Source organism: Strix aluco, chromosome 1 (genome assembly GCF_031877795.1).
Source record: "Strix aluco isolate bStrAlu1 chromosome 1, bStrAlu1.hap1, whole genome shotgun sequence".
Classification (NCBI taxonomy): Eukaryota; Metazoa; Chordata; class Aves; order Strigiformes; family Strigidae; genus Strix; species Strix aluco.
Genome location: NC_133931.1, coordinates 38,412,089 through 38,436,448, shown reverse-complemented (window position 1 = coordinate 38,436,448; position 24,360 = coordinate 38,412,089). Strand labels below are relative to the sequence as shown.

General features: G+C 46.9%; 1 protein-coding gene and 5 non-coding genes across 6 annotated transcripts in view; 3 read left to right on the top strand and 3 right to left on the bottom strand.

Moving 5' to 3' along the window:
• Window positions 1–2,883, top strand: part of DNAJC5B (DnaJ heat shock protein family (Hsp40) member C5 beta) — a 38,023-nt gene extending 35,140 nt beyond the window's left edge. Inside the window, exon 5 of the mRNA XM_074847279.1 lies at window positions 2,789–2,883. Within this exon, the coding sequence (XP_074703380.1) occupies window positions 2,789–2,883 (95 nt within the window). The remainder of the gene's footprint in view (window positions 1–2,788) is intronic.
• Window positions 2,884–7,932: 5,049 nt separating this feature from the next.
• TRNAY-GUA (transfer RNA tyrosine (anticodon GUA)) lies at window positions 7,933–8,023 on the bottom strand. The gene is given in 2 exon segments: window positions 7,933–7,968; window positions 7,987–8,023. It is a non-coding gene; the product is annotated as a tRNA-Tyr (tRNA).
• Window positions 8,024–8,235: 212 nt separating this feature from the next.
• TRNAR-ACG (transfer RNA arginine (anticodon ACG)) lies at window positions 8,236–8,308 on the top strand. The gene has a single exon. It is a non-coding gene; the product is annotated as a tRNA-Arg (tRNA).
• A 1,092-nt stretch (window positions 8,309–9,400) lies between these two features.
• Window positions 9,401–9,473, bottom strand: TRNAR-ACG (transfer RNA arginine (anticodon ACG)). The gene has a single exon. It is a non-coding gene; the product is annotated as a tRNA-Arg (tRNA).
• Window positions 9,474–9,649: 176 nt separating this feature from the next.
• Window positions 9,650–9,740, top strand: TRNAY-GUA (transfer RNA tyrosine (anticodon GUA)). The gene is given in 2 exon segments: window positions 9,650–9,686; window positions 9,705–9,740. It is a non-coding gene; the product is annotated as a tRNA-Tyr (tRNA).
• A 3,124-nt stretch (window positions 9,741–12,864) lies between these two features.
• Window positions 12,865–12,937, bottom strand: TRNAR-ACG (transfer RNA arginine (anticodon ACG)). Its single transcript has one exon. It is a non-coding gene; the product is annotated as a tRNA-Arg (tRNA).
• Window positions 12,938–24,360: the final 11,423 nt, after the last annotated feature.

Genomic DNA, 24,360 nt, shown 5'->3' with positions numbered 1-24,360 from the left:
CTTCATCTTTTGAACTGGCACAACAGTAATAATTTTCAGAGTCACTCACATTTCTCCTTAACAAAATAAAGGTGTTACACAGTTGATTTCATTCCTCAAATTAACATACCATAAAATATAATTGTTAGTGAAGAAAAGATATGTGAGGCCAAAAATTCAGTGATCCATTCCCTAAAATGTAAAAGCACTGAAATCACTCAAATCGACACAACCATGTCAAGGGCTTCAGTTCTGTTGAAATGGCATATTCCTCTAGAAGAAAGTTTGCTTCAAATGTATTTGACTAATTCTAGTGCTCAGTTAGTTGAATATCTCCCATGAGAGATTCATTTTACAGCATGTACTTCCATGGGTAGCATGACCATCAGAACTAAAGGAACTTAGAGATTTGAAAGCCCTGGCCTGTACTCAGGTTACATTGATTTCTTCTCATGACTATTCATTTGTACCACAGAGGGCTGTGGACTAATGTACAATGGAAGATGAAAAAATAAATCTTATATTTGGATTATTACATTTTAAACATGACATTTTTTAGGGTTTCAGATTAAACTTGACATTAAAAAAGTGTAAAGTAGGGTAATCTGTGGTTTCATGCCATGATGTTACTGGTGACCTGTGAAAATACACTGGCAGAGGGAAGTATCACTCACTCATATGCAGCGTGGACGCGTGCAACGGTTCATCGCTTTCACTCACGCACACGGGGCAGATTGCCAGATTTTGCTTCCAGTGAAGTCAATGGCAAACCTTTTGTTGACTTTTGTGGTCCCAGAGGAGATGCCTTTGAATTTGGATTGCCTTGGTACTTCACGCTGTAATGATGCACTCAAGCAGTTTGGCAGGTTTGTTCTCTTCTGCTTGTTATCATTGTAAGAACAAAGCAAGACATTTCTAGACCAACTTTCATTTTACAGAAAATGAAATCTGGGAGAGAAAAAAAAAAAAGAAAAAAGAAAAAGAAAAAAAGAACCTGAAAAACAAAATACTTTCCCAACTCAGAAGCAATAAGTTTTTAGCACTTCATTGTCTCCTCCGCACTCCATATGATACCAATGTAGGCGAACAGTGAGCAAGAGCTATCTATAGAAAGCAGTTTAAACTGTGAATTCTGCCGCACCTCCATTCTGCATCTTTCCATTAGCAGACTATATTTGTACAGTTTATTATACCATGGGTGCCTGTTCTGATAAAAAACGTCATAAATCTTAGAAGAATGAGGGCAGCAAAATGCTTGGTGAAGGTGTCAGGTCAGAAGTGTCTGCAGATCAGCTGGAAGCAATGTGGCAGATTTGCAGTGGGTCCTAGTCTCTTGTTGCACACCTGGGTATCACTGCGAAATGAACTGCCAGTCTCTGCCCTCCATCAATGATCTTCCAGAAAATGAACAACTTGGAGGTAGCAGAGGGTGGGAGGGAGTGCTGCTCAGAAATCTAGAAAATACTCAGCAACTTAAAAACTGATTTAAACTCCCAAACTAGCCTGAGCTGAGCTCTAGCATTAATTACTCATATACTTTTAGAAGTTATGAAACATGTCTGTCTTTGACCTTGTGTCTAAATACGGAATTGCCCATACAGAGGAGCTGCTTGGCATTTAATCATTCTTGCCTTTCACCTTGACAGAGTCAAAGTTGTTCTACCCCCACTGAAGGGAAGCCGTATGGCATGCAATTAGATTCCTGCTCTGGGTTAAGTTACTCCTGTACACTACATCTTATGCCCATGATTCATCCCATCAACTGTCATGTAAACAGGAGGAAATGTCAGATGAGGTTTTTTCTGAACATTTGGTCATTTGGCAAAAAAAGTCATCATTTGTATTCAATTACTGTGAAGGCTGTGTTATTATCAAGATACAGGTAGTCCAAAATTTTTTATATGAAAATACTTCACTGAGATGGCTGAACCTTTAAAAGTCAGTCTTTGAGTTTTGAGTCCCCTCCTCCCCCTCAAAAGATGGTGAGTTGGAAAGAGGCCCAGGAGAAGGGCAGCCAAACATTGTTCATTATCAGAGGGAACACAACAGCCATCAGGGAACTCTGTAAGGACTTCACTTTCCTCCACTCTACAACAAATGCATTTTTTACGGATATATTGTGAAAACAAACACATACTGCATGGAATGAGAAAGTACAAAGCAGTAAGGATTTATACAGTGATGATATGAGGTTTTGACAGTTCCAAACTCATTAAAACAGTAATTCTCAAATTCCTATTGTGTACATATTACATAAGACTTCAAAGTGCAATTTAACATTTTTATTTAACTAGCTGGCTTTCAGAATATATATGATTTCTTCCCTCTCAAGTATATTACTGCTCATGCATTTTTTTCCTTTTAACTCTCTTCTTTCTTTACTGTTAACTTTGCCTTCTTCAAGACTCATTTCTGGCCCATTCGTGCAAATGCTCTCAAGGTTAGTGGTTGCTGAGTCACAACAGTGCTCATTATATTCAGACATTTGCAGGAACAAGCACTTGCAATTGGAATGGGCAGGAACCCTTATCCTGCAATCTCTGCAAAACACCAGGTACAGCTAATGTCCCGTTTAATAGCAACAGCAGTAGTCACCCAGAAATCTGCCATTACACATAGACAAGGAGCAAGAGCATTTGTAGACTCAGAGTGGGCATTGCCGCCTCTTCAGTACACACAGCTGTCTGTGAAGCCAAGGTTAAGCTGTAGCCAGAACAGCAGATGAAATGTTGTGGTGCTAACAAGAAATCTGACTTGGGTAGGAAGTGAAGGATTCTTAAAGTACTTTCTGTCCTCCTCCCCAATTTAGATGGAGAAACTCCTATCGTGCTTCAGCCGACTAATGCAACCGAGAAGACGCAGCTAATAGGGGACAGCCATCGGAGCTATCGCACAGACTCCTAGAGCGGGCAAACACGACCTGTTGGTGCTTCCCACCGAGTGTCACAGCAAGAAAAAACAAGTGATAAGCTCTGCAGCCTGTATTTGTAGTTCTCTTTAAGCTAACCAAGAGTAACCTGAGAGTAATTTCCTATCAAGGCAGAATCTCCTTCCAGGCCACTTCCAATAGGTTGATATCTGCACTCTGCAAGGAGATACCTATAGCTAGTACAGAGCTCTGTGGACCAGCACACTGGTCTCTCATGGCTTCAAACTACCAGGCTCGGCGTGGTCTTTCCTTTAATATTACTCCCTTTGGTATAGTTGCTGTCCTCCCTGCCCTCAGCTGTGCTTTCACCTCCCAGACACAGTCCTGAAGCCCTTTCCAGACACACTGGCTCCGTCTTTCCCTGCCCTGGGATGTGAAATGCTCTTTAGCAGACCTCGTCAGGAAAGTTGGTGGCAAGACAGATGAGGATGTCCTTCCCAGAGAGGAAACGCTCTTTGGAAAGCAGCTAGCGGCTTGCTAGGGCCCAGCCCCAACAATTATAAACCTGAGCCAGGATGATGTGCTCAGGGATCGTTCTGCTGGTGGTTACAACACAGGTCACTCCAAATCCAGGAGCCTCATCCAGCACCAGGAGCACATTTAAGCTCTGTGTCTTCCCCTGCACAAGTTGCAAACCCAGGAGAGGGTGAGCAAATGCCCCATGGAGGGGGAGGCAGGCCCTGGGGTGCCCCAGAGCCTCTCTTCTCTCCCCATAGCCGGTGAGAGCCCCGTGGCAAAACTCCCCTGATCCTGCCTGGATGGGCCTGCCGCCCATGCTGGGCGGCCCCAGCTTCTCCAGCTGCAGCTGCAATGCGCTGGAAATTGGTCCCCAGCCAACAGCTTTCTGCCAGCTTGCTTATTCCACCGTGCCCCTGGCTGCCTGCCCCGCTGCCCGCTGGCACTGGGCTGGGGGCCATTGTGCCAGTGCTGGCTTCGGGGCTGTGGCAGCAGCAAGGACTTGGCAGGGCAGGCAAGCAGCAGAGGAGTGACTGTCCTCCTCACAGCCCAGCTCATCTGAGAGAACCTGGGTCCTCCCCTCTGCCCCAGGCACAGGGGCTTTAAGAGCACATGGCATCATTTTAAGTAAAGAGGTAGGGATGAGGTGTATGTTCAGGTGTACAAATCAGTGCACATATGTTCAGCTGCACAAATCAGTGGAGGTATGTGTGGCTATGGCTAAAGCAAGCATAAAGAAATTAGGCCCCTAATTTGTAACAGCTAAAGAAATACCTCTGAGATCTTAAACTTAGCACTTCCCTGGTTTGACATAGTAGTTTAAGCCTCAGACAGCTGACTTTTTCCTTACTGATCATGTTACAATGATCATTGTCAGTTCTGTGCATTTGCTATTTTTGCTCCTCTAATCACAGTGCTGTGGTCCAAAGGGGAATGTAATGTTCCACTAAATTATACAGACCAGTGAATATATAGCTAGTCAAAAGTGTTATTCCCTTCCTTAAAATTGGATCCCGTGGTTGTGAAACATTATTATCTTCCTTCTAGTCTCACCTTTCACATCAGATGTCATTCAGTGGCAGCTAAATATATGGGAAAAGAGTGTGTTTCATAGCACCAGCTGTAACTCCAAAGTCAAGGAATACTACTTTCAACATTTCTTTAAAGTTCCCATAACACATGGACATTTTAAAAGCCATTAATTCCAGTTCAGGTTATATATCTGTTCTCCAGGTGCAGGCACTGGGGCCAGTGAATGCTCACATTGCCCTCAGAAGTAGCCCTATTTCTCTGCTTCAGAGAAGAGGGGAAGTTCTGGCATGGCTGGGGCTGTGCACAGGCACTCACTCCCCTCCTACCCATGGGCTCCTCTTTGTCCTCAGTTGCGTGTTGCAAATAACTTTGGAGGCCACTGGTATGTACATAAATCCAGATGGCCATCCTGCCTGCCCAGTGGTGCCGGGGGGATGTGCCCATCCATCCCAGAGGTTCCAGGGAAGGAGGGTTGATGACACCATCCTGCCACTGAGGAGACCTGACCCCAGAAAACATGTTCCCAGTGGTAACTGAGTGCTGCACGTCTTCCCACCAGGTGGCCAGATCAGATGGCCTGTGCATCGGGGTACTAGTGCTGTGAGATGGGCAGAGCACGTGTCAGGGGGCCACCAGCACCCACTCGCCCCAGTGCACACACACGCATCTTTTGGCTTTCTTCATTATTCCCTTCTGCATGGTGTTTGCTCCGGTGTAAGATCTTATCACTGAACGAAGGAGTAGGGAGAATGTAGTAAGTAATGAATCTGCAGGTGAAATGATTTCCTAAGTTTCACTGTCTGGGAGAGAAATTCACCATGAAAGTGTGCAAATGCTACGTAGTGACTATTTCCAGCAGAGAGCTGGAAAAGGCTTTGGAAGAAAAGTCTAGTGTAAAGATACACGTTAGATGTGGAATCCTTTCCCATGTGAAACCCCTCCTCCTGCTCCCCATGGAAGTCACTGTGAATTGCACCTTTGATTTCAACAACAGCTATAGAGCAGGCCTAAAGCCAGGGAGGGAAAGCTAAATCCCAGATTAGCAAAAGCAATTGGGTATTTTTTTCACATGCAACACCTTTGATGTCTCTCAGGACCCCACTCTATGGGCCAGAGCCAAAGTTTACTGAAATCAAGGAAATTATGTCCATGTGCTTGAGATGTACTGCAAGTCAGGTGGTTCTGATTTGCTCTTTCTAAATGAGAGATTTTTCTTGGGAAAGATTCATGACTCAATCTCACAGTGTGATGCAAAGTTTGGCAAATTGCTGAATGTTTGCAAAAGCCCTTTTACAGACATGGGGATGTGTACAGAAGAGCCACCAGGTATTGTCTCAGCCAAAAACCTCAGAACAAATTCATGACCAAGCCTCTGAGTTGGTTCTCCAGGACTTGCAGCTTAAAAATCTGAGTGTCTGAACCCATGGTTTAATTCCAAAGAGGAAACTTAGTTTTCAGAGTACCAGGGCATTTGTTTTTCTCACTGCTGTCAGGATCAGCTATTCTGAGGACACATGGAGAAAGGATAAATAAGGATTTCAGGATTTAGCTCTTCAATGTGATTTTACTCATTTGTTTGATTTTCAGAAAAGTTTCTAATGTGACCATAACTATGCTTACAGGATCTGTTTCTGTGTAAAGTTCAGTTGCACACCCATTAATCTTCTCAAAATGTACAGGTCTTCAAATTTTTGTTCTGTTTTGCTGCATTTATTTATATGTAAAGTATTATACATTCAAATCTACATTTGCTTTCAACCACTCTGACTAATAAAGATTGTATGTATGAATTGTAGCACTCCCTTTACTTTTCCACACTAGGAACAACTTAATTCTGGTAACAGCTAGAGAAGCTGTTGAGACAGGTGTCCAAAATGATGACTTTGCGCCCCAACAAATGTCAAGCGGCAACTCAGGGTTTCCCAAAGAGGAACCAGGTCTTGGATTGCAGCAGATGCGCCTACCTATGCAAAGCAGCCAGAGCTACAGCCGCACCTTGCAAATCCCTTATATAATGCAGAATGCTTGTCTACACAAAAAAATATCAGCAGTGTGATGAAGTGATATAACAGTAGTTTTACTGGCATCAGATCCTGTATGGGATGATTTCCCCCAGCAAAGGGTGTGCAGAGAGTGAAACCGTGATGGTGCTGAGGACAATGGCAGACATCCCATGAACTTCCCTGGAGCCAGCATCTTACTCGGGGGTTTTGCATCTGTTCAAGAGCTAGTGCAGAGTGCCAGATAATCTGGGCCAGCCACAAGACAGGAATATTTCTCACTAGGATGGTATCCAGTCTCTGTGACCACAGAAGCCCAAGCATTTGAAAAATGGACAAGGGGCAACTGTTTTGGCTGGATGTATTCTCAAAGAGCTGTCCTTGTGTGTGTTTAGAGATTAACTCATACCCAGATTCACTCAAAATACCAGATGGAAGAGGTATCATAGAAGATTTAGGCCTACAATCAACATAACCAGTTATTTAGGTAGTTTTTGCACTTTTCTCCCCACAACAAGTTTGTGTGATAAACCACTCTGCTTAATCCAAAAAACATCAAACATAATTATATGTCATTTAGTTTCGTTACTTACCTTCCCTCAGAATGAATACCCAAGGTATGGGTATGAGTTAAGTCAAAAAGAATTATATTTCTGCCTCTTTTTAGAATAAAATCATTAAGAAAAATGATGAGGCATGCAGAATGGAGCACAGTTAAAATTACTAACTTCCTTTTCTATGCTGTCATTTTCTATAGGAAAGAAAATGTTCATTGTGCTGTTACAAAGCAGGGAGAAAGACCACAGATGACAGGAACCCCCTTCCTTCCCTCCACGAACTGAAGTCAGTTAAATCGTCACATCTGGCATCTCCTTTCACTTTGAGAGAGATGAACAGGTGCAGAGTTTCATACAAGAGGACTCAGTCCTTTGTGCCAGTGTCACCTGTCCCAGGGTTGGGAAGTCAATAATATGGGACAACTGTGTGGTAGCCGACACCTACAAGACAGTAGAAAGATGCTGGTAAAGACACAATTTCCCACTAGCGGAGAGAGTTAACACGTGCTAAGTATCACCTGGCTGGATTGAAAATGTATTCCTATTGTGGCAGTATGTAGGTGTACAAATACTTCCTTCTTCTGGAAAAATAATGTCTAGACATTTGGGGAAGAGGAGAGGAGGTTTGGAAAAAAGACCCTCAGAATTTCAACATCCTAATTAACTGCGATGAGACGAAGGGATCTCAACAAGTATCCTCCTGCACTAACATGCTTTGTGAGGGATTGTGGTAAGTTGGAGCAAGAACAACATACATCTTGTTTTCCTTGAAAATTAACGAGGTGTTGGCAGTCACGCCACAGGTGCCTCATCCTCTGCTCCTGCACCAATAGCTCCTCCTGAAAGGGAGTCAGCGCAGAGAGGCTCGGTTTGCAATTCAGCTGGATTTCTTGGCGAAAAACAACCGTGTCTGCAACTGATTAAAGAGAAGCTGTTTAAAAGCACTTTGCATGAAGGAGAAAAACAAAAACTTGTCGTCTCCTTCGAGCCGGAATCGAACCAGCGACCTAAGGATTTCCGTCGGACAGAGCCTCTACAGTCCTCCGCTCTACCAGCTGAGCTATCGAAGGGACCTGCTTGCCAGCGCTCCGCCACGCCTCAAGAGCCTAGCACGGCTCGCGTAGGCGCTGTGCGGCGCATGCGCAGGGCGCGCAGCTCCGGGGCGGGCGTTAGCTCGGGCCGGGGGACGCCGCGGGGGGGCCCGCGGGCCGAGGCGGGGGGCGGGGCGGGGCCCTCCCGTGACGCGGTATAGAGGGGAGCGAAGAAAAAGCGTGTCTATGTGGGGCCAGTGGCGCAATGGATAACGCGTCTGACTACGGATCAGAAGATTGTAGGTTCGACTCCTGCCTGGCTCGGAGTATTTTTTTAGTGCCTTTGCCGTCAGGGTTGCTGTTAGCCAGCCAGGGAGGGGGATTAAGTTTTTCATCTAAACTCATCATTTAATGCCGTTGATACACCCGGCATAGCATTGGGTTATTGTGTCTCCCAAAGTGAAACACCACCTAGGCTTGAATTTTTCAAACAGTCCAAATACACATCTCATCAAATGCATGAAGTGTGCCAACAAATTAACCCAATTAACACACCAATATTACATGGGGAAAAAATCCTTTAGGCCCTAGGAGAGGAGCAGTGTGCTCATCATCGGCCTGACACTGTACCGTTAGTCTTAGGACTGACGTCATGGAAAATAACCATGAGGTCTCTGAAGGCCGCAAGCAACACTGCTGTGATGGAGACTCTTATTTTCATAGTGATTAGCTGTTAGCCTGGAGAAGTGCAAAAGAATCCTTGTTGTGCAGTTAAAAGAAAAGTGTGTGATTTTGCAAATACCCATTTCTGACGCATCTGAAGGCTACGCAGTGTGTAAAGCACAGCTTGCAGCTGGGAGAGGCGCAGACAGCATCCCCAAGGGTTAGATTTGAGAATACTCCACAGCTTCAGAGAAGCCACAATCTGTGGATTCAGTGCAAGTTTACTACAAAAAGCAGTTCATGTTGTTATAAATAACTAACTGAGGTAGCTCATTAGTGCTGCTAACGTTTTGCTACGTTTGTGAACAGTGCTGGTGACGGTCACAATATAAGGGTGTGCAGGCAGGAGAAGGTGGCGCGAGGGAAGGGCACCCCGCCGTGTCATGCAAAGTCCTTGAGACCCTCCTTTTCTCCATCTTGCTCACACCCATGTCACAGTAATCAGGAGTTGCATCTGACACACTTCTGGGTCAATACATAATGTGGGGGATGTCTGTTTAAAAGGCAAAAAAACAGGTTTTTTGCAAAAGGGCAAGGTAAGTCTAAGGGCTCTGGCGCTCTGAGAGATTCGTTTTCGTGCTCACCCCGGGACGCCCGCTGGGGAGGGAGAGAGGCTGGGCCAGTGTTGTTTTCCTCTCTACGAGCGAGCGAAACCGCGGAGCCACAAGGCCACTCAAACCACCAAAATATGCCCGAGCCAGGCAGGAGTCGAACCTACAATCTTCTGATCCGTAGTCAGACGCGTTATCCATTGCGCCACTGGCCCCGCACGCACTTAGCACTCGGGCCGCCGCCCGCTCAGCACACCCCAATCCCGCGGCGGGCCGGCTGCGCGCATGCGCTGCTCCCCGCCTGCCGGCCGCCCGCGCAATGCGCATGCGCAAAACAACGCGCGGGGTGGGGCGGCCCCTTGGGCGGCCGCTGGGCGGCGGTGGGCAGGTCCCTTCGATAGCTCAGCTGGTAGAGCGGAGGACTGTAGAGGCGCTGTCCCGCGGGAATCCTTAGGTCGCTGGTTCGATTCCGGCTCGAAGGAGACGCTTCATTTTTTTTCTCTCTTCTGAGGAAATTTCAGTTTCTCGGCTCGTCGGAGACTGATGGGGACGCGGCCGCTGCTCCCGCCTTCGGGCAGGCCGAGAGAGAAGAGGAGGGGCGGGAGCGGCGGCCGGTCCAGCGGCTCCTACAGCTGTTTCAAACACATGTAATATATAAGCAACTCATAGCTCTCCCTTTTTTTTTTTTTTGAAAAAAAAAGGAAAATACTGCAAAAAGGCGGCAGCCCTGCAATAAGCATTGAAACCCATGTTGCAGCAACGCTTTTGGAGGTGCTTTGTTGTTTTACATAATAATTTCATCATAATAATAAATATCATTAATAAATACATTAATAACATATAATTAATAATAGTAATATATTATCATACTACTCTATATTTGGCATTATCCTATGTGAAGCCAAAAAAATTAGGCTTTTTTAGCTCAGTCTTGGCTAGTTTTATTAAGTCTTCTTTTCCATGGTGATCCTTAGGGTGCTAGTTCAGCTCTGGACAGGCTCTTCTCATTTTGCATGTTGCTTTACATGGTGCCAAATAACCCCTACTGATTTTTCTTTATATGATGCCAGATAATCCTTATGAATGAGGGCTCTGAGCATCCTGGGAGTGGATAAAAGTGCTCCACAGTCCCTTGACTTGAGGTGACGGACATGATGTTTGGTCCTGGCCTTTGGTTGTACCATAAAGGGATACATGGGATGATCTAGGAGAAGGCAGAGCAGTGGGAGGGGGCATAGAGGTCCTTCATACAGAAGGGATTTAATACAGACAGGCATGGGCTTGCTTAGGATGTTGTAAATAACAGGGCCAGCACTCATACTTTGCTTTTTCTCCTGTTCTCTGTTGTACTTCCATCCCCTCTCCGTTTTCCTTCAAGTCTTCTTTTCCATTACAGGTGCTACGTGGTGTGCAAGGAAAACACACTTGGCAATGACTCCTGGCTTGGAGAGAGTAAACATGTCTGAGGGCGGCCAAGTCTGTCTGCATAGCAGGGGAAGAATGGAAGTTTTCTCCTTCAAAAGTACCTGGAATGAGTCTTCTCTGTGTGAGAGTGTTTCTCTGGGGTAGATTTCAGATATGAGAGCAAGGAAGACCCACTATCTGTGGGAATAAAGTACAAGCAAGATTATCAGCAGGGAAACAGATTTGCGAAGCTCAGCAGGAGTCAGACCTGCAAGCTTCTGCTCTGTAGTTACATGCTTTGTGCTTTACGCCCCTGGCTCCAGCTACCTCTCTATTATTTAGTACACTTTCGTGTGTGCGCATGAACACACACACACCCCCCAACAACCTTTTCTCCTTTCTCTTCCAGTGTGGCGCAGTGTACCCCTCTTGGGAACTGTCTCAGGAGAAATCCAGGCAGGAAAAGCCTGCCCAGCAGGGAATGGAGGCACCCCGGTAAACAGAAATTGAGGGAAAGCATCCATTTCCTTAGGCATCCGTTATCTGTACATGTTTGCACTCACTGGTAGTCAAATCTGAATCCACAGTCCAAAAGCCCATCCCTGTGCCACTCTCCAGAGTGAAAGAAAAGCCAGAAAGAAAGAAAGGAAGTGACAGAAAGAAAATCAGAAAAGGAGGAAGAAAAAACCCCAAACAACTCAGAAAATGTCAGCACCTGTCTCAGGACTTACTATATGCTAAGCAACTATTCTGCCTCTTGGCCCTGTTACATTAATGTAACTGCTTGGCTCAGCTTCCCACTCCTCAAGCACATGCTTATGTATCTAATAGTACTAAATGCTTTTTACTACAGACACTATTCAGTGCTTGGATGATAATGTAGCTTGATAAATACTTCATTTAAGAGCAAATTACTAGTGACCAGTCACCTCCAAGTGCTTAATTGTTTCTGTATCTGGTCTCCAGCAAGGGCCAATAATAAGCTGTGTACATGTATCCTATTCAATCATTTGTCTCACTTAATAAAGAAAGATGACAGAGATTATAAAAACCCTGTTCATAAGACATTTCACTCTGATACACTGGGTCACCAGAGTAAGGTGGACAGGCAAACAAATGGATCAGGGGCTGTTAAATGGCCTCACAGGTATGGAAGGGGCACACCTGCTCCAACAAAAAGAAATTTTCAGCTCCTGCATTGTAAGAAAAGGTTTGTTTGCATTTCAAGCAAAAGCTGTCTCTGTCCTGGAGAAAGTGGAAATAAAATACATCTCAGGGGAGTTAGGAGTATGAGAATAAAAAATTTCAGACCACTTGGAGGATTTCAAAGGAGAGATGGTGAAAATGTTCCCACATGACAAGGTGCTGACTGGTGGATGCAGTCTGAGAAACGTGGCATGTGCAAGGACAAGATATTCTGCTGATCACATAGGTGGGAAACCATTGGAAATGAGAGAGCATCTTTCCTGATTTTGTTATACCTGAAACTTTATTATTTCTTGACTTAGGTACTCTTGTCAGTGTATCTATTTTGAATATCGTAAACACATGCTTCTATTTGTACCCACCTGGCTTGAGTTATGTGGAATTTCAGGGTCACCAGATCTATCTACGTATCACTCAGCTAACAGCAGCTCTCTCAGCTGACATTCTGGGCACGTAAGTATGATTTTTAGCTCCCCAGGACCTTCCCCAGAGCAGCCAAACCTGCCCCATTTCAGCAGCAGGAGCTGGATGAGCAGGCATCCTCCAGGGTCAGCCAAACTGGGCCTGACAGTGGAAAACTGGAAGATGGTGGGAACAGATTTGGGTACTGGAGGTTCCCAGTGGGGTTGGGAAAGATCCATGTAATTAGCAAGATTTTAAAAAAATAAATCTTTGGATATGGTGTTGACCCAGTTGTCCATGTAATTAGCAAGATTTTCTTTTTAAATAAATCTCTTTGGAGATGATGTTGACCCAGCTGAAAAATCCCAAGGATGCTGAGCAGGATGCGTGGGTATCAACTCAATTAACCAAATCCCTTAATGAGGAAATCCTTACCTCCAGCTTTGCAACTGGGTTTTCTGGGTTTTTTTCTTCAAGCTTCCCACTTTTCCCTCCATCCGATGCTCGCTGGGGTGGGAACCTTCAGGGAAAAGGAGGGCCAGGAAGACGAATAAAAGGGAAAAGAAAAAGAAAAAAAAAAAACCAAAACTACTCCGAGCCAGGCAGGAGTCGAACCTACAATCTTCTGATCCGTAGTCAGACGCGTTATCCATTGCGCCACTGGCCCCTAGCGGCAATAAGAGGCAGCGCGGCTAATATTGGGGGTCAGCCCCGACCCCCCAACACCACCAACACTGAGTGTTGCTGGGCCGGAGTGAAGCCCTGCACATCCTTATCCCCAAGCGTTGGGCCCCCCAGTGCTGGTTCCATCCCTAATCTTGCCTGAACTGTTGTTTTTGAAGAGGGGGAAATTAAAATTCCCCAGCCATGGATGGAGGTTACACAGTAGAAATCTCATTTTCCCGCTGGCATCCAGGTCCAAGCTCCCTATCTGATGTTGCTCCACCATGGTGAAGAGCTTTGCAACTACAAGCTGGGAACAAGTCGCATTGAGTCACCTGCTGCAATATCTACGCTGACAGGAAGAAAAAGAAAACATCATAATATCATCCAGTTCCCAAATGCTGGGAGTTGTGTCATGCCCCTTCGGTCCTAAATGCTGTTCCCCCACACCACCAGCAGCCCCTGGGGCCAGCAGAGCCCGTCGCCTCCCATGGTGTCTGGAGGAGGAATCCTGGCTGGTGGAAGGAGGAGGTGGGATCTACCTCAGTTTTCCACGATGCAGTAGCAGAAGAGCCTTATAGCCTTTACCCCATGCTTGGTCTTGTCTCCGCAGAAGGACCCCAGAGCAGACAGACAGGGCCTGCAGGGCTGGGACAGGCTGCGTGGTGCAGCGCAGCGCTGATCTGTTCAGACGGATAAGGGCAGGTCTGAAGGTAGCAAGATAGCAACAGCACCTTGTCTTTAAGGTAACCCCCACTCCACTGTCACACGGATACCTCTCCCATTATGACATGCCTGACTCACACCTGCACGTTGGTTCCTGCCCCAACCTCTGAGTTACTCTTAGTCCATACCCTGTATTTTCTTCCTGCAGCTCAGCCATCAGAGACAATGCTCTTTGGACTGTTGAGAAGGGCTTTGCCTTTGAATCCATACAAAGCACCACGTTGGTGCTTCAGAAAGGAGACCAGTGCCCCGGTGACTGTGGTCTTGGTCACTTGGTATGCTCCACAAAGGCCACAACATCTCAGAACTTCTTTTCTAGTTGTTGCTTGTCAATTAGATGCAAAATAAGTTTTGCTTTTCCAGGGAGAGGCAGGGAACATCTCACAGCTTAGTAACATTTTGGATTCAGCCTCAGGACTTCTTGGTGACACTCACTGCCTGCTTTTCTGAGCCCTTCACTGACCTTACAGCAGCCAAACGTGTTGATCCATCACTGATAATAACCTGCATGTCAGGGAGCTGCTGGGTTCTTCCTGATGGTAGCCTTTGCTTGTTGTTTGATTTTTGGCCTGACACTTGTCCACCCAGCCTTTCATAAACAGGTCTGTACCAAAGAGAACCTGACTACTGAAAACAAACTCTGCATATTTAGCCCCAGCTTCATTAGGCAAACAAACAAAAAAAAGCCAGTTAGCCAGCTTTGGACATTAGGGAACATGGAAAGACATGAATGACTCTCCTTTCCTTTCCTTAGGAGCAGGATGGGATTCATATAACCTGCTGCCAGGGAAAATGCCAGCAGCTATTGGAGACAGGCGTTAATCACCACAGCCCTATCTGAACATTGCTACCGTACCTCCCTCAGCAGCAGTGATTTTGCCAGACTACTGTGATAAGTGACGGCTTTTGGCTTGACTTGCTTGCAAGCACTCCTTCAAGCCATGGACCATCTTGCAGAGTGCTGAAGGTATTACATTCTGGATAGCAACGAGGATGTTGAGAGTGAAGTTTAAAAGGAGGATGAGCCAGTTTAGCAGCTTCTTGCTCCAAAGTAAAGAGGTCCCACTTCTCCTTCCTTCTTCTCCACTGCACTCAGCTACACAACTTGCCTTGTCCTTGTTCTGGTGGTCTATGGCCACTCCAGGCACCTGAGTCAACCTGATAATCCAGCAAAGATGTGGATAATTTTCTAACAGTCTGTGAGGTGAATTGGCTCAGCTGATGCAAAAAAGGGCACCAGACCTTGCAGCCAGGGCCAGCACGAGGAAGGCAAGAGGCATAGGCTGCTACATCCCACTGGCCAGAGCAGCTCAGTGGCCTGCAGTTGCTTGTGAATCTGCAGCCTGAAGGAGGAGTGTTGTGCTGAGACAATGAAGCAGAAGACAGAGTGGCAGCAAGGTGTGAGAAGTGTAGCAGGTATCTGGTAGGTGAGAGGTAGAGCCACTGTCTGCCTCCACAGACACCTCACTTTCAATCTGTTATTTCCGTCCTCTCTTCATTTTCCTTCTTGATCTCTTTATTTTTTGCAGGTGCTAGTAAGGTGGGTGGTGAAGAGAGGCCAAATTCCTCCTGATTGCCTCAGGCCAGTGCAGAGGGGTAAGCACGAAGGGGAGCAGCTCCTTCATAAGCAGAGACTTGCAAATAGCTCCTCTTTTGCAGATGTGTTTTGGTTTTTTTCCCTGAATGAATTATGAAAAACCACAAAGTGAATGAAAGGGGATGAATGTGTCCAAATGTCTGGTGGGCATATAACAACAGGAAGAATGTAATTGCAAACAGGAGTTCACAGAGGTGGAGGTAGCATCTTTTTCTAGTTGGGCAGCTTGGACTTGCACTTATTCCCCCAGTTGAAAACCAGAGAGATGATCCACCACGTACCTGGGCCAGGCAGGATAGAGGGCTCCCATGTATTCGCTCAGAGAGCCCAGGGATCTTACCCCTGCTGCGATGATGGGGTGAAGGATGATGTTAGAAAAGGGTAGTTTCTCAGATTTCCACACACTTCTAACAGAATAGCTCTGAGCAAACAAGGCCACTGAGTTTTGTCTAATGGAGCACATACTGCATGCAAGAACAGCTGCGTTGTGGTGCCCTGAAATTCAGAAAACAGGTCCCAGTGAGACGGGCCCTGCTCAAACTCAGGAGAGGGCTGAAGCCGAGAATGATGATTTGAGGCAAAACCTTGGTCAAGCAGGGAACCATCCTAATGCCTGGAGAAAGCTGGAGCCAGAGTTGAGAAATCAGGCTAGTGGCCTGGGGAGGCAGTAAATACAGGTAAGAGCTGGAAATGAGAAGGTGTGATGCATCTCTAGAAGACACTTCTCCCCTCCTGGCTATTACCTGTCCAGGGCAGGCTGCAGCTGAAGGAAGGCACATTCAGTAATGCTTTGGGTATTACGGAGAACGAGCTGGCAACTCAGAGTGCTTGTAAGGTGCCCCAAGCTCTATGTGGAGATTTACCACATCCTTTGGCAAGGAACGAGTCATTAGTATCCAATTACACTGAAATCATACTTAATTCAAGACAGGTTAAGACAAAAAGCAAATAAAAACATTTACTCACAGCTGCCAAGATAGATAAATGTATAAAAGAGGTAGGTGGAGAAATGAGAGAAAACCAGGCTTCAGTTACTGGCTTTGAAGATTAAATCAGCAAGGCCATTCCCTCATATCCAGGCATTTTGCCGCAGGCTCTTCTGACACAGTGAGGAGCAGAGAGCCTATCTTCTTCCACACCTTACACCTCAGTCTGTGCTGACCGAGAAGTATTTCCTCATGAGGAAACAAAGCACCTCTCATGTCTAATTTTCTTCTAAAATCTTCTTCCCTTCCAGGGAGTTCTACCACTTCAGTATGGATCTCATCCTATTTCTTCCTTATCCAGGAGACATGCTGGCCTTTCCTCTTGGAAAAAATAAGAATGATTTCATTCTTTTAGCGTTACCTGGCTAGCTAAAAATATCTTGGCTCAAGTGGTAAGCCAGAGTGCTGTCATGGGAAAGGCACTGGCTGAAGGCGTGAATGCCACTGTTTTCTTTTTCTCTTTTTTTTTTTTAATTTTTTTTTCTGCAATAATGTAAACATCTCTTCTTTGCCCTGCCTGCCATCATTATTCTGGTGGGCATACAGCAAAGTATGCGCGCCTAATCAGCCTTGGTTTGGAGGGAATGTCGTGCTTCAAGCTGGTGCTGGGGTTAGGAGCAAGGGAAGCAGTCTCTGCCTGCTCAAGGAGGCTGCTCTTTGGTTGATGGGACTTGCTTTTCAGGGAAAGGGTGAGACAGTCCACTCCCTTCATGGAAGAGGATAAAGTAGCTGAAGGTTGATGTGGGAAGGATGAAAAGCAGGTTGCTGTGGTGCTGCAAAGTAGAAGAGGAGGTGGGGGAGTTGTGCTGGGCTTGAGGAATCACTTTGAAGGGCTTGTTCAATGCAGAGAACATCCTGGGACTTAGCGCTGTGCATGCTCATGTGGTCTCCTTTCTTACCCTGTTACTGTGTCTTTTTTCCTTTGCATCTTCCACTTGGCCCTGCAAACTTTCTCCTTCCAGTTTTACAAAGTGGCCTCACATAGGGACCAAATGGAGATACCCGTTAGCCAGTTGGCGGCAGAGCTTCTCCCCTAAACTGGAAGGAAATATCCCAGCACCTTTTTGCCGTCTCTGCACAGATCCTGCAGCACATGGAGCCGAGGGAAGAGTGTGGACAACACTAGCCCAGGGCCGGAAAGTAGAGGCACTGATCCCGCTGCCTCCCACATGCTGGCCGGGCACGCTTCCCTCAGAAATGCTCCCCAGCTGTAAAGCAAAGGAAAGGATGAAAATGTGATCACCAAGATGGAAAAAGGTGGAGCTTCCTGCTCTACATGCTGGCCCCTTCAGATGCTTGATTTCTCAATTTCCAGCTTGATGCAACCCATGAGGGTCAAGTGTAAAGAGCATTTCACATGGGAACACATTAAGAAGTCACTAGAGAAAGGATGGGAGAGTTGTCACCTCCTTCATGCCTGACTGGGAGACACTTGGCTTGATAAAGGGACATTTGTACTTCCCTGGAAGTGAACAATGGCTGACTTCAGTTCCTGGGAATGAGCAGCCAGTCTGAATGCATTTCAGATTAAAGCTTGCCAGAATCCCAAGGAATTGGCTATGACACCTGACATATCAGGAGCACCCCAATGAATAAGCCATGACATGCAGGGGAAGCTTTTAAGGAGGCACTGTACCTTCTCAGGGCAATCATCTGCACACCAACCAGTGATGGATGAGAAGTCTTGCCAGTTTAGATGAGTAAGGGTAGGAGTCTGTTTAGCTTTTTTTAAAGTATTCCATAAATATAATCTATTTTTGAATGGATATTAACGGATTTTTCATGGATAAGTGATTTTATTTGCATTTTTGCTTCATCTCTTCTGGATTAAGTGGGATTTCAGTGTTACTGCTTGCCCACTGCCATTGCTTGCTGAAGGTTACGGTGAACTGTTACCCTGTGGCCACCTGACTCATGTCAGGCTCCTTGTCATGTTCTCTGGAGTGCTAAAGGATAGAGATAGCCATGCCTGCCCCATTTTGGCTGCAGGAGTGAGGTCTCTGGTGAGTACCTCTGTTGGAGGTCAGGGTTGTGTGATGGTTTAGCCCCTGCCGGGGTCTGAGACCACGCGGCCGCTGCCCCTCCCCCACAAAGGGAGTGAAATACAAAGCCCCGAGACTGAGATAAGGAGAGGTTTAATACAACAGAGCAACAGCAACACAACAAACAATAACAATAAGAATAACAGTGATAACAATGAACAGAGCAAAGTATATACCCATACAGCAGTGAGAGAACCGGCTGCGCCAACCCACGAGATCACTGATTCTTCCCGCGCTCGCGCCAGGATGTGACATCAGCATGATATATGAATAACCCGGCTAGAGCTTCCCCCCCACTGCTGGGGAAACTTAACCCTATCCTGGCTAAACCAGGACAGGTTGGCAGAGGCATGCTCTGCTGGCAGAGGTAACTGGGGACACTCTTCAGTGTGGAATGAGAGATCGGCCCCAGGCTTGACTCCTGAGGTTCCTCAAGGTGTCTGTCAGGGGTCCAATAAGAAGTCCCATGATGAGCAAGAACCTTCCTCCCCACCCCAAAACCCCCTCTCTTTTGAGCTGGCATTGGAACAAGTGACCAAGGGTTACCCTGAAAGCACCTCAGCCCTTCACCCTGGGAGCTGAGCTATCAAAAGATGAGAGATGTGGTCCTGAGAGAGACTCCTGGCAGGATCCTGCAGCATCCCCAGTCACATCACCAGCAGTGTGATGGCAAGTGGCAGACACATCACTCTGCGATATGGGGAACCAAGGCCTAAAAGGTGCCTTGAATACAAATTTCTGCGCAAAGCGATGCTGCTGCAAAGCTGTTGCCTCACTGTGAAGGGCTTCATAGCAATAATTAGGGATGGAAATAGCACCAAGGCCATACTACTTAGGTAACTGGAAGAGATGTGATTTGTAGTCTACCCATACATAAATCTGTTATCACCGCTCTTGTGTTTGTGTTACAATCTTTGGGATTATCAGAAGCAGCAGAAACATGCTGTGTACTGCTCCAGCTTGTCACCTCCCAAGGTTTCCCTGAAGTTAGATTCCCTGCACACCTGCAATGGGGCAGAGATGAGGGAGAGCCAACCCCACAGCATTAGAAAAACAGCAACACAAGTGACATGAGGAGGCAAGGCTCGCAACAAGCAGACCCATCAGAGGACTGACTTTGCACCTGTGCCAGAGCAGCCTCCCTCTCTGTTGATGGCTGGGTCACCCTCCAGGCTGGGCACAAGTTGTGCTTGGCTGGGTGAGGTGGAGGCATGGGGAGAATGGAGGGAGAGGGGGGAGAGGAAGCCCCAAACTCTTTGTCTTCTCCCTAGATCGTGGTATCGGATTACTGTGATGCAGTTTGCTGCCATGAACTTCTCATTCATATTGCCCAACCCTGACTGCAGGGGGGTAGGACTTCACGGTGAGACATGTGCACCCTCAGGCAGCCCAGGCAAAACACAAATTTCACTGCAAAGCTATCCCTTCTACGGCAAGGTCAAAACCTTTGAAGAAGCCCCCAAAATCTGATTTGTTTTGTGGCCAAAGGACTTGCTGTCTGCCCTTTCTTTCCTTGCATTCCCTGAACTCAGCCAGAATCAGAAAGGCTGACTCCTGGGGAACAGCCTGATGGGAGAGGGGGACGCAAGACAGCATGGGCGAACGTGGGCCACTGTGCTTGAAATGCTTCCTGAAGTCATAATTCAAAAGGATATTAATCTAACAGACTGATGCTTGGTACAATGAGCACAATGTCACAGTGGATGGCATCCCTGATCATAGCTAAAATGTGTTCATTCAGCTCCTGCCCAGCTTGAAGGCATTTCCGGCTGTTGTTGTCCTTGCAAACCCTTGCATCTCTCTCTCATGCATTGTCCTCCCCTATGCTCACGTGAATTTCACATGAGGGAGCAGGGGAAAGAACTTGGCTGGAAAATGGCCAAAAGGCAATCTTGCTCTTCTAATCTGACTTTCAAAAGAAAAAAAGGCATTGGCACTCAGAAATGAATAGTCATGCTGGTTTTGCTATACGCCTAAAGAGCATTTACAGGGCAAATGAACACATGAAAGGAAAACAGAGGAACTGGAAAAAAAAAAGCTAAAGGACAGAGGTACTACCTCTGTTACCAGTCACGTGCTAAGCAGGCCCACAGAGAGTATTTTTGTTTAGCTATAACATCATAGTGTTTGATCCTTTATCTTCCAGCACTGAATCTCTATTCTGTCCTGGAGGAATGACCCTCAAAATGGGGATGGACGAAAACATAACCTAGACCCACCTAGGGAGGTGGGATGGAATCTCAGCAGGTCTCTGACGTGGTGTAAAGTCATGTGCTGAGTATAACCTTAAAACCAGTCTCTCCTTTGAACTACAGACCTCAGCATTGTCCTGGAGAAAAAAGTACCTGCGCTCCTCTGCTCTGCCAGCTGAGCTATGGAGGAGATATACTGAAATAGCATCAAGAGTGGCTCGTGTTGAGCAGACCAAGGCTAGGGAGAAACCTGACACTGGGACAGAGCTGTATCTCTGCGAAGTGATGAGCTGACGCCAGCTGGGAAGCCTGAGCTGGATCTGTGCTGTGAAACGCAAGTCACTTCTCTATTGAACATCACTCTGCTTTCTTAACGACAGAGCGGGTGTTGCAGCAGCGGGGTTTAAAGGGGAGTGCTACAGCCTGTTAAGGCCAGAGCAGAAATCAAATTTGACCCCCAGTCAAAATTCTTACTGTTAAGTCTGCAATTGCCTTATCCTTGAATTCTGGCTGGGAGGCCCCCTCAGCACATTTGTCCAGCCCCGTTGTTGCAGCACCGGCTCCTCTGCTGCTAACCCAACACTAAACACTCATGTTATTCCATAAAATGCAGGAACTCAGGGAGGAGCCGTCATTCCTTCCTCTCTGCTAGCACGGGAGACATGTAGCAATGACCTACAAACAGTCTCCCATGGCATGCTGTGACAGCAAAGTAAAGGGGAAAGGTTCAGGGCTGCATTTGAAAAGCAGGGGCCTGTGCTAAAATAGTAAAGCACTGGGTCACTTACTCTCCAACAGGAAGCAGGATTCTCCCACTTTCTAACTGGTGTATTCTCCCATTTTTCTAACTGGTTTTGTTTTATTTATATCCTTTCTTTCTTCACATCTCATCCTCACTTCAGGGCATATTTGGGGGTGTGGAAAAGCAAGCCTGTGCCTGTTATCTGTGAAACTTGTCCCTAGCCCTGGAGAGGACCTATTTTTAGGTAGGCAATAGTGCAGCCCTATTTCTTCCCGACATGCAGTACTTCCTCCATGGAGTTCTTTGGACATACTTTTATCCCTTACTCGTGAAATGTAGATCCCTTTCTAGCAGTAATGTGTTGAGGAGATGAGGGTTTGGAACCTCTGGGCTTGTGAAGTTGTGTATGGCTTGGGGAGATGATGAACCACTAATCTCATGTTTGTTATTCCACAGCACCAGCAGCCTGTTTCTTCAGGCTCACTGATTTTGAAACTTTAGAGAATACAGATAATTGCAGGGAAGATGATAAATGCCTTGTTTTAATTACTGTTCGGGATCACCCTGCCTCCCTGAAGGTTATGGCCCAACCACCATTTCTCATCCTGATCTCGAGGACTGTGAGGAAACCGGGACTTTCTTTTGGGAGGGCTTTCTGTTTCCCTGTGGCCCCCCAATCCGGCTGACACTTGGGTCCACGCCAGCCTGCTGGCATTGCTGGGGGGCAGCAAGAAGTCACAGGGCCCTTCTTCTCCCTGTCAGGCAGCCGGGAACAGCAACCCCATGGCTTGATGTCCCGCCAGTGGCAAAGCCACGGCACACAGGGGTGAGTCCCCAATGGAGTTTGTCCACAGACTCTCCCTGTTTAATCCAAATCTCTGAGGTTTGTCTGATATAATTTGTGTTGGTACTGCTGATGAATCTGGAACAGAAATTATAATCTAGTTCATCTGCCCTTTTATCCCATGTTTCTATCTGTTCGCTGCAAACCATGGCAGTTCCTTGAGCATGGATAAGTCTAAAGAAGGCTGCTTTCGAGCACTACTCAGCTCAGGTCAGTGTCCATCCCCTATTCCAAACAAAAGGGCAGACATCACTCCTCTTCGTAGCTTGTCCCTGAAATCCTGTTCTCCTGCACATTTGACGTCCTCCCAGTGACTCACCCTTAGAAGTGCTTTGAGCCCTGCTGCTGTGATGTTGTACGTGCAAAAGGAAATTATGAAAGATGTCGTTACCTCCTGTATTGGCCCTTGTTTTCCTGGAGATCTGAAACCATCTGTCAGATGGTTTTCAGAAGGACTCCAAATACTGACCACATATGGCCTATCATCATGTATGAGATACAGAAAGACAAATATATATGTCAAATGGTAAAATGACAGTCTCAAAAGGCAACTGTTTTTGAAAGCACTTGTCTATTGCAAAGGCTCTCGTTGGCTGCATACATTGAGTCACATACAAGGGTAGTTTCAGTATTTATCGTGGGATGTTTAGCGATCACAATAAAATGAAATGTGAGATACCGTTTGCAGTTTGCACTTGTATAGGTAGGAGGGCTTCATCTTATAGCTGGCTCATTGGCTTAGTAAGCTGTTGCAAATGTAAGTGAAATCTGAGTTTCTGCAACATGCTGGCTGTAGGTGGGAATGCCAGTGCTCACCATCCACTGCTGAGAAACTGCTCACTGCAGGGTAAATGGGCACAGATGAAAGGTGAGATGAATGCCCCCCCTCTACCTCCCCAAGGGATGCTTGGCTAAAAATACAAATATTTTCAGTCAAAACAACAAGCAGGATGGGGAGAGGGGAAGGCCACATTGACATTTTACTCTAAATCTCATGTTCGGGTGGGCAAAAGTGGAGGCAGCAGCCTCATTTTTGTTGGGATATTGTGTTTCTCAGGCAGTCATGACTTCTCACCAGAGGTGAGCAAGGCAAGGCAAAGCTGGGGGTAGATGGGCAGGTGGGTCCGGGGGTCCCCCCACGCAGTGGTGGTGGCTGCTCCCCTCTCTTGCCCTGCAAGGGCACCCACCAGCCCTGTCCTCTTCCAGCAGCTGAGCTCTGGTTGCAAAGCCCCCAGGTGAGCCCCGCTGGCCTCAGGAGTGCAAGGAGCTGCTGGAGGCAGCGTGGTGGGGGTGGGTGTCGATCCCTGCCCAGGGGGCTATGGACAGCTGCCCACGTACTTTAGGCAGCTGCCAGTGGAGGGGTCTGCCTGCCCGTGGTCTGGGTGGCAGGGGTGACAGGGTTCTTGCTCATCCCTGAGGACAGGTGGGAAGTGGGGTGGCAACAGGCATCCCATGGACTGGGAGGTCCACATCACGCACCACATCCAGGTGAGGGTGTCTGGGCAAGGAGCCTGGTGTTTGCAGAGTGGGCTTTGTCTTTGTTGGGCTCAGTGGGGAGGTAAGTCAAGTGGGAGTTATCCTCTGGCAAAAATATGCTCTTTTTCTCTTTGTTTCTCTTTGTTTTCCAGTCATGCAAGAGAGCCACAGGGCAGATTTTCTGTGACTGACACACGAGAGCTTCACAGCACTGGTACAAGATAAGAGGTTGCAGAGGGGAATTCTGTGAATGCAAAACCCAGGGATGTCATTATGGCAATGAAACATGAACCTGGACATCGCTCAACCTCTCCTTCCTCCTCCAAATCCCTCTCCTAAACCCACTGCTTTGCAGCCAGCCTTCCAGGCTCTCCTGGCTGTCAGTTCACAGCCTGCAAGCTGTTACTCGGCTGCAAAAATAGAGGAGTTAGAAGCAATATCTGTAAAAGCAAACGTATCTCTAAGAACTAGTGTCCTGGTTGTGTCAACAAAGCCAGGTAACATTCCTGGGCAAGCAATACTGCAAAAAAAAATCATTAAAAAATTATATTTTCTTCTTGGTGATGGCTGGCAGACATCCAGAGTTTCTGTCCAGGAGTGGGGTTAGAGCAGGTCCTCTTGTCCTTTGTTAGTCCTTTGAGAAATGGCTTGGCTTGGTGACTCTTTGGAGGTGGACAGCTGTGCATGATGGTGGTCTTCCCTTGAGGGTGTGGAAGGGGAGGAAGAGGAAGGTGACAGGGCTGCCAAGGAGAGACAGGAGGGTGCCGGGCTCTTTCTCAGTGCAAGTCATTCAAAGTCCAGCCTAAGCTATCCGTGCTGAAG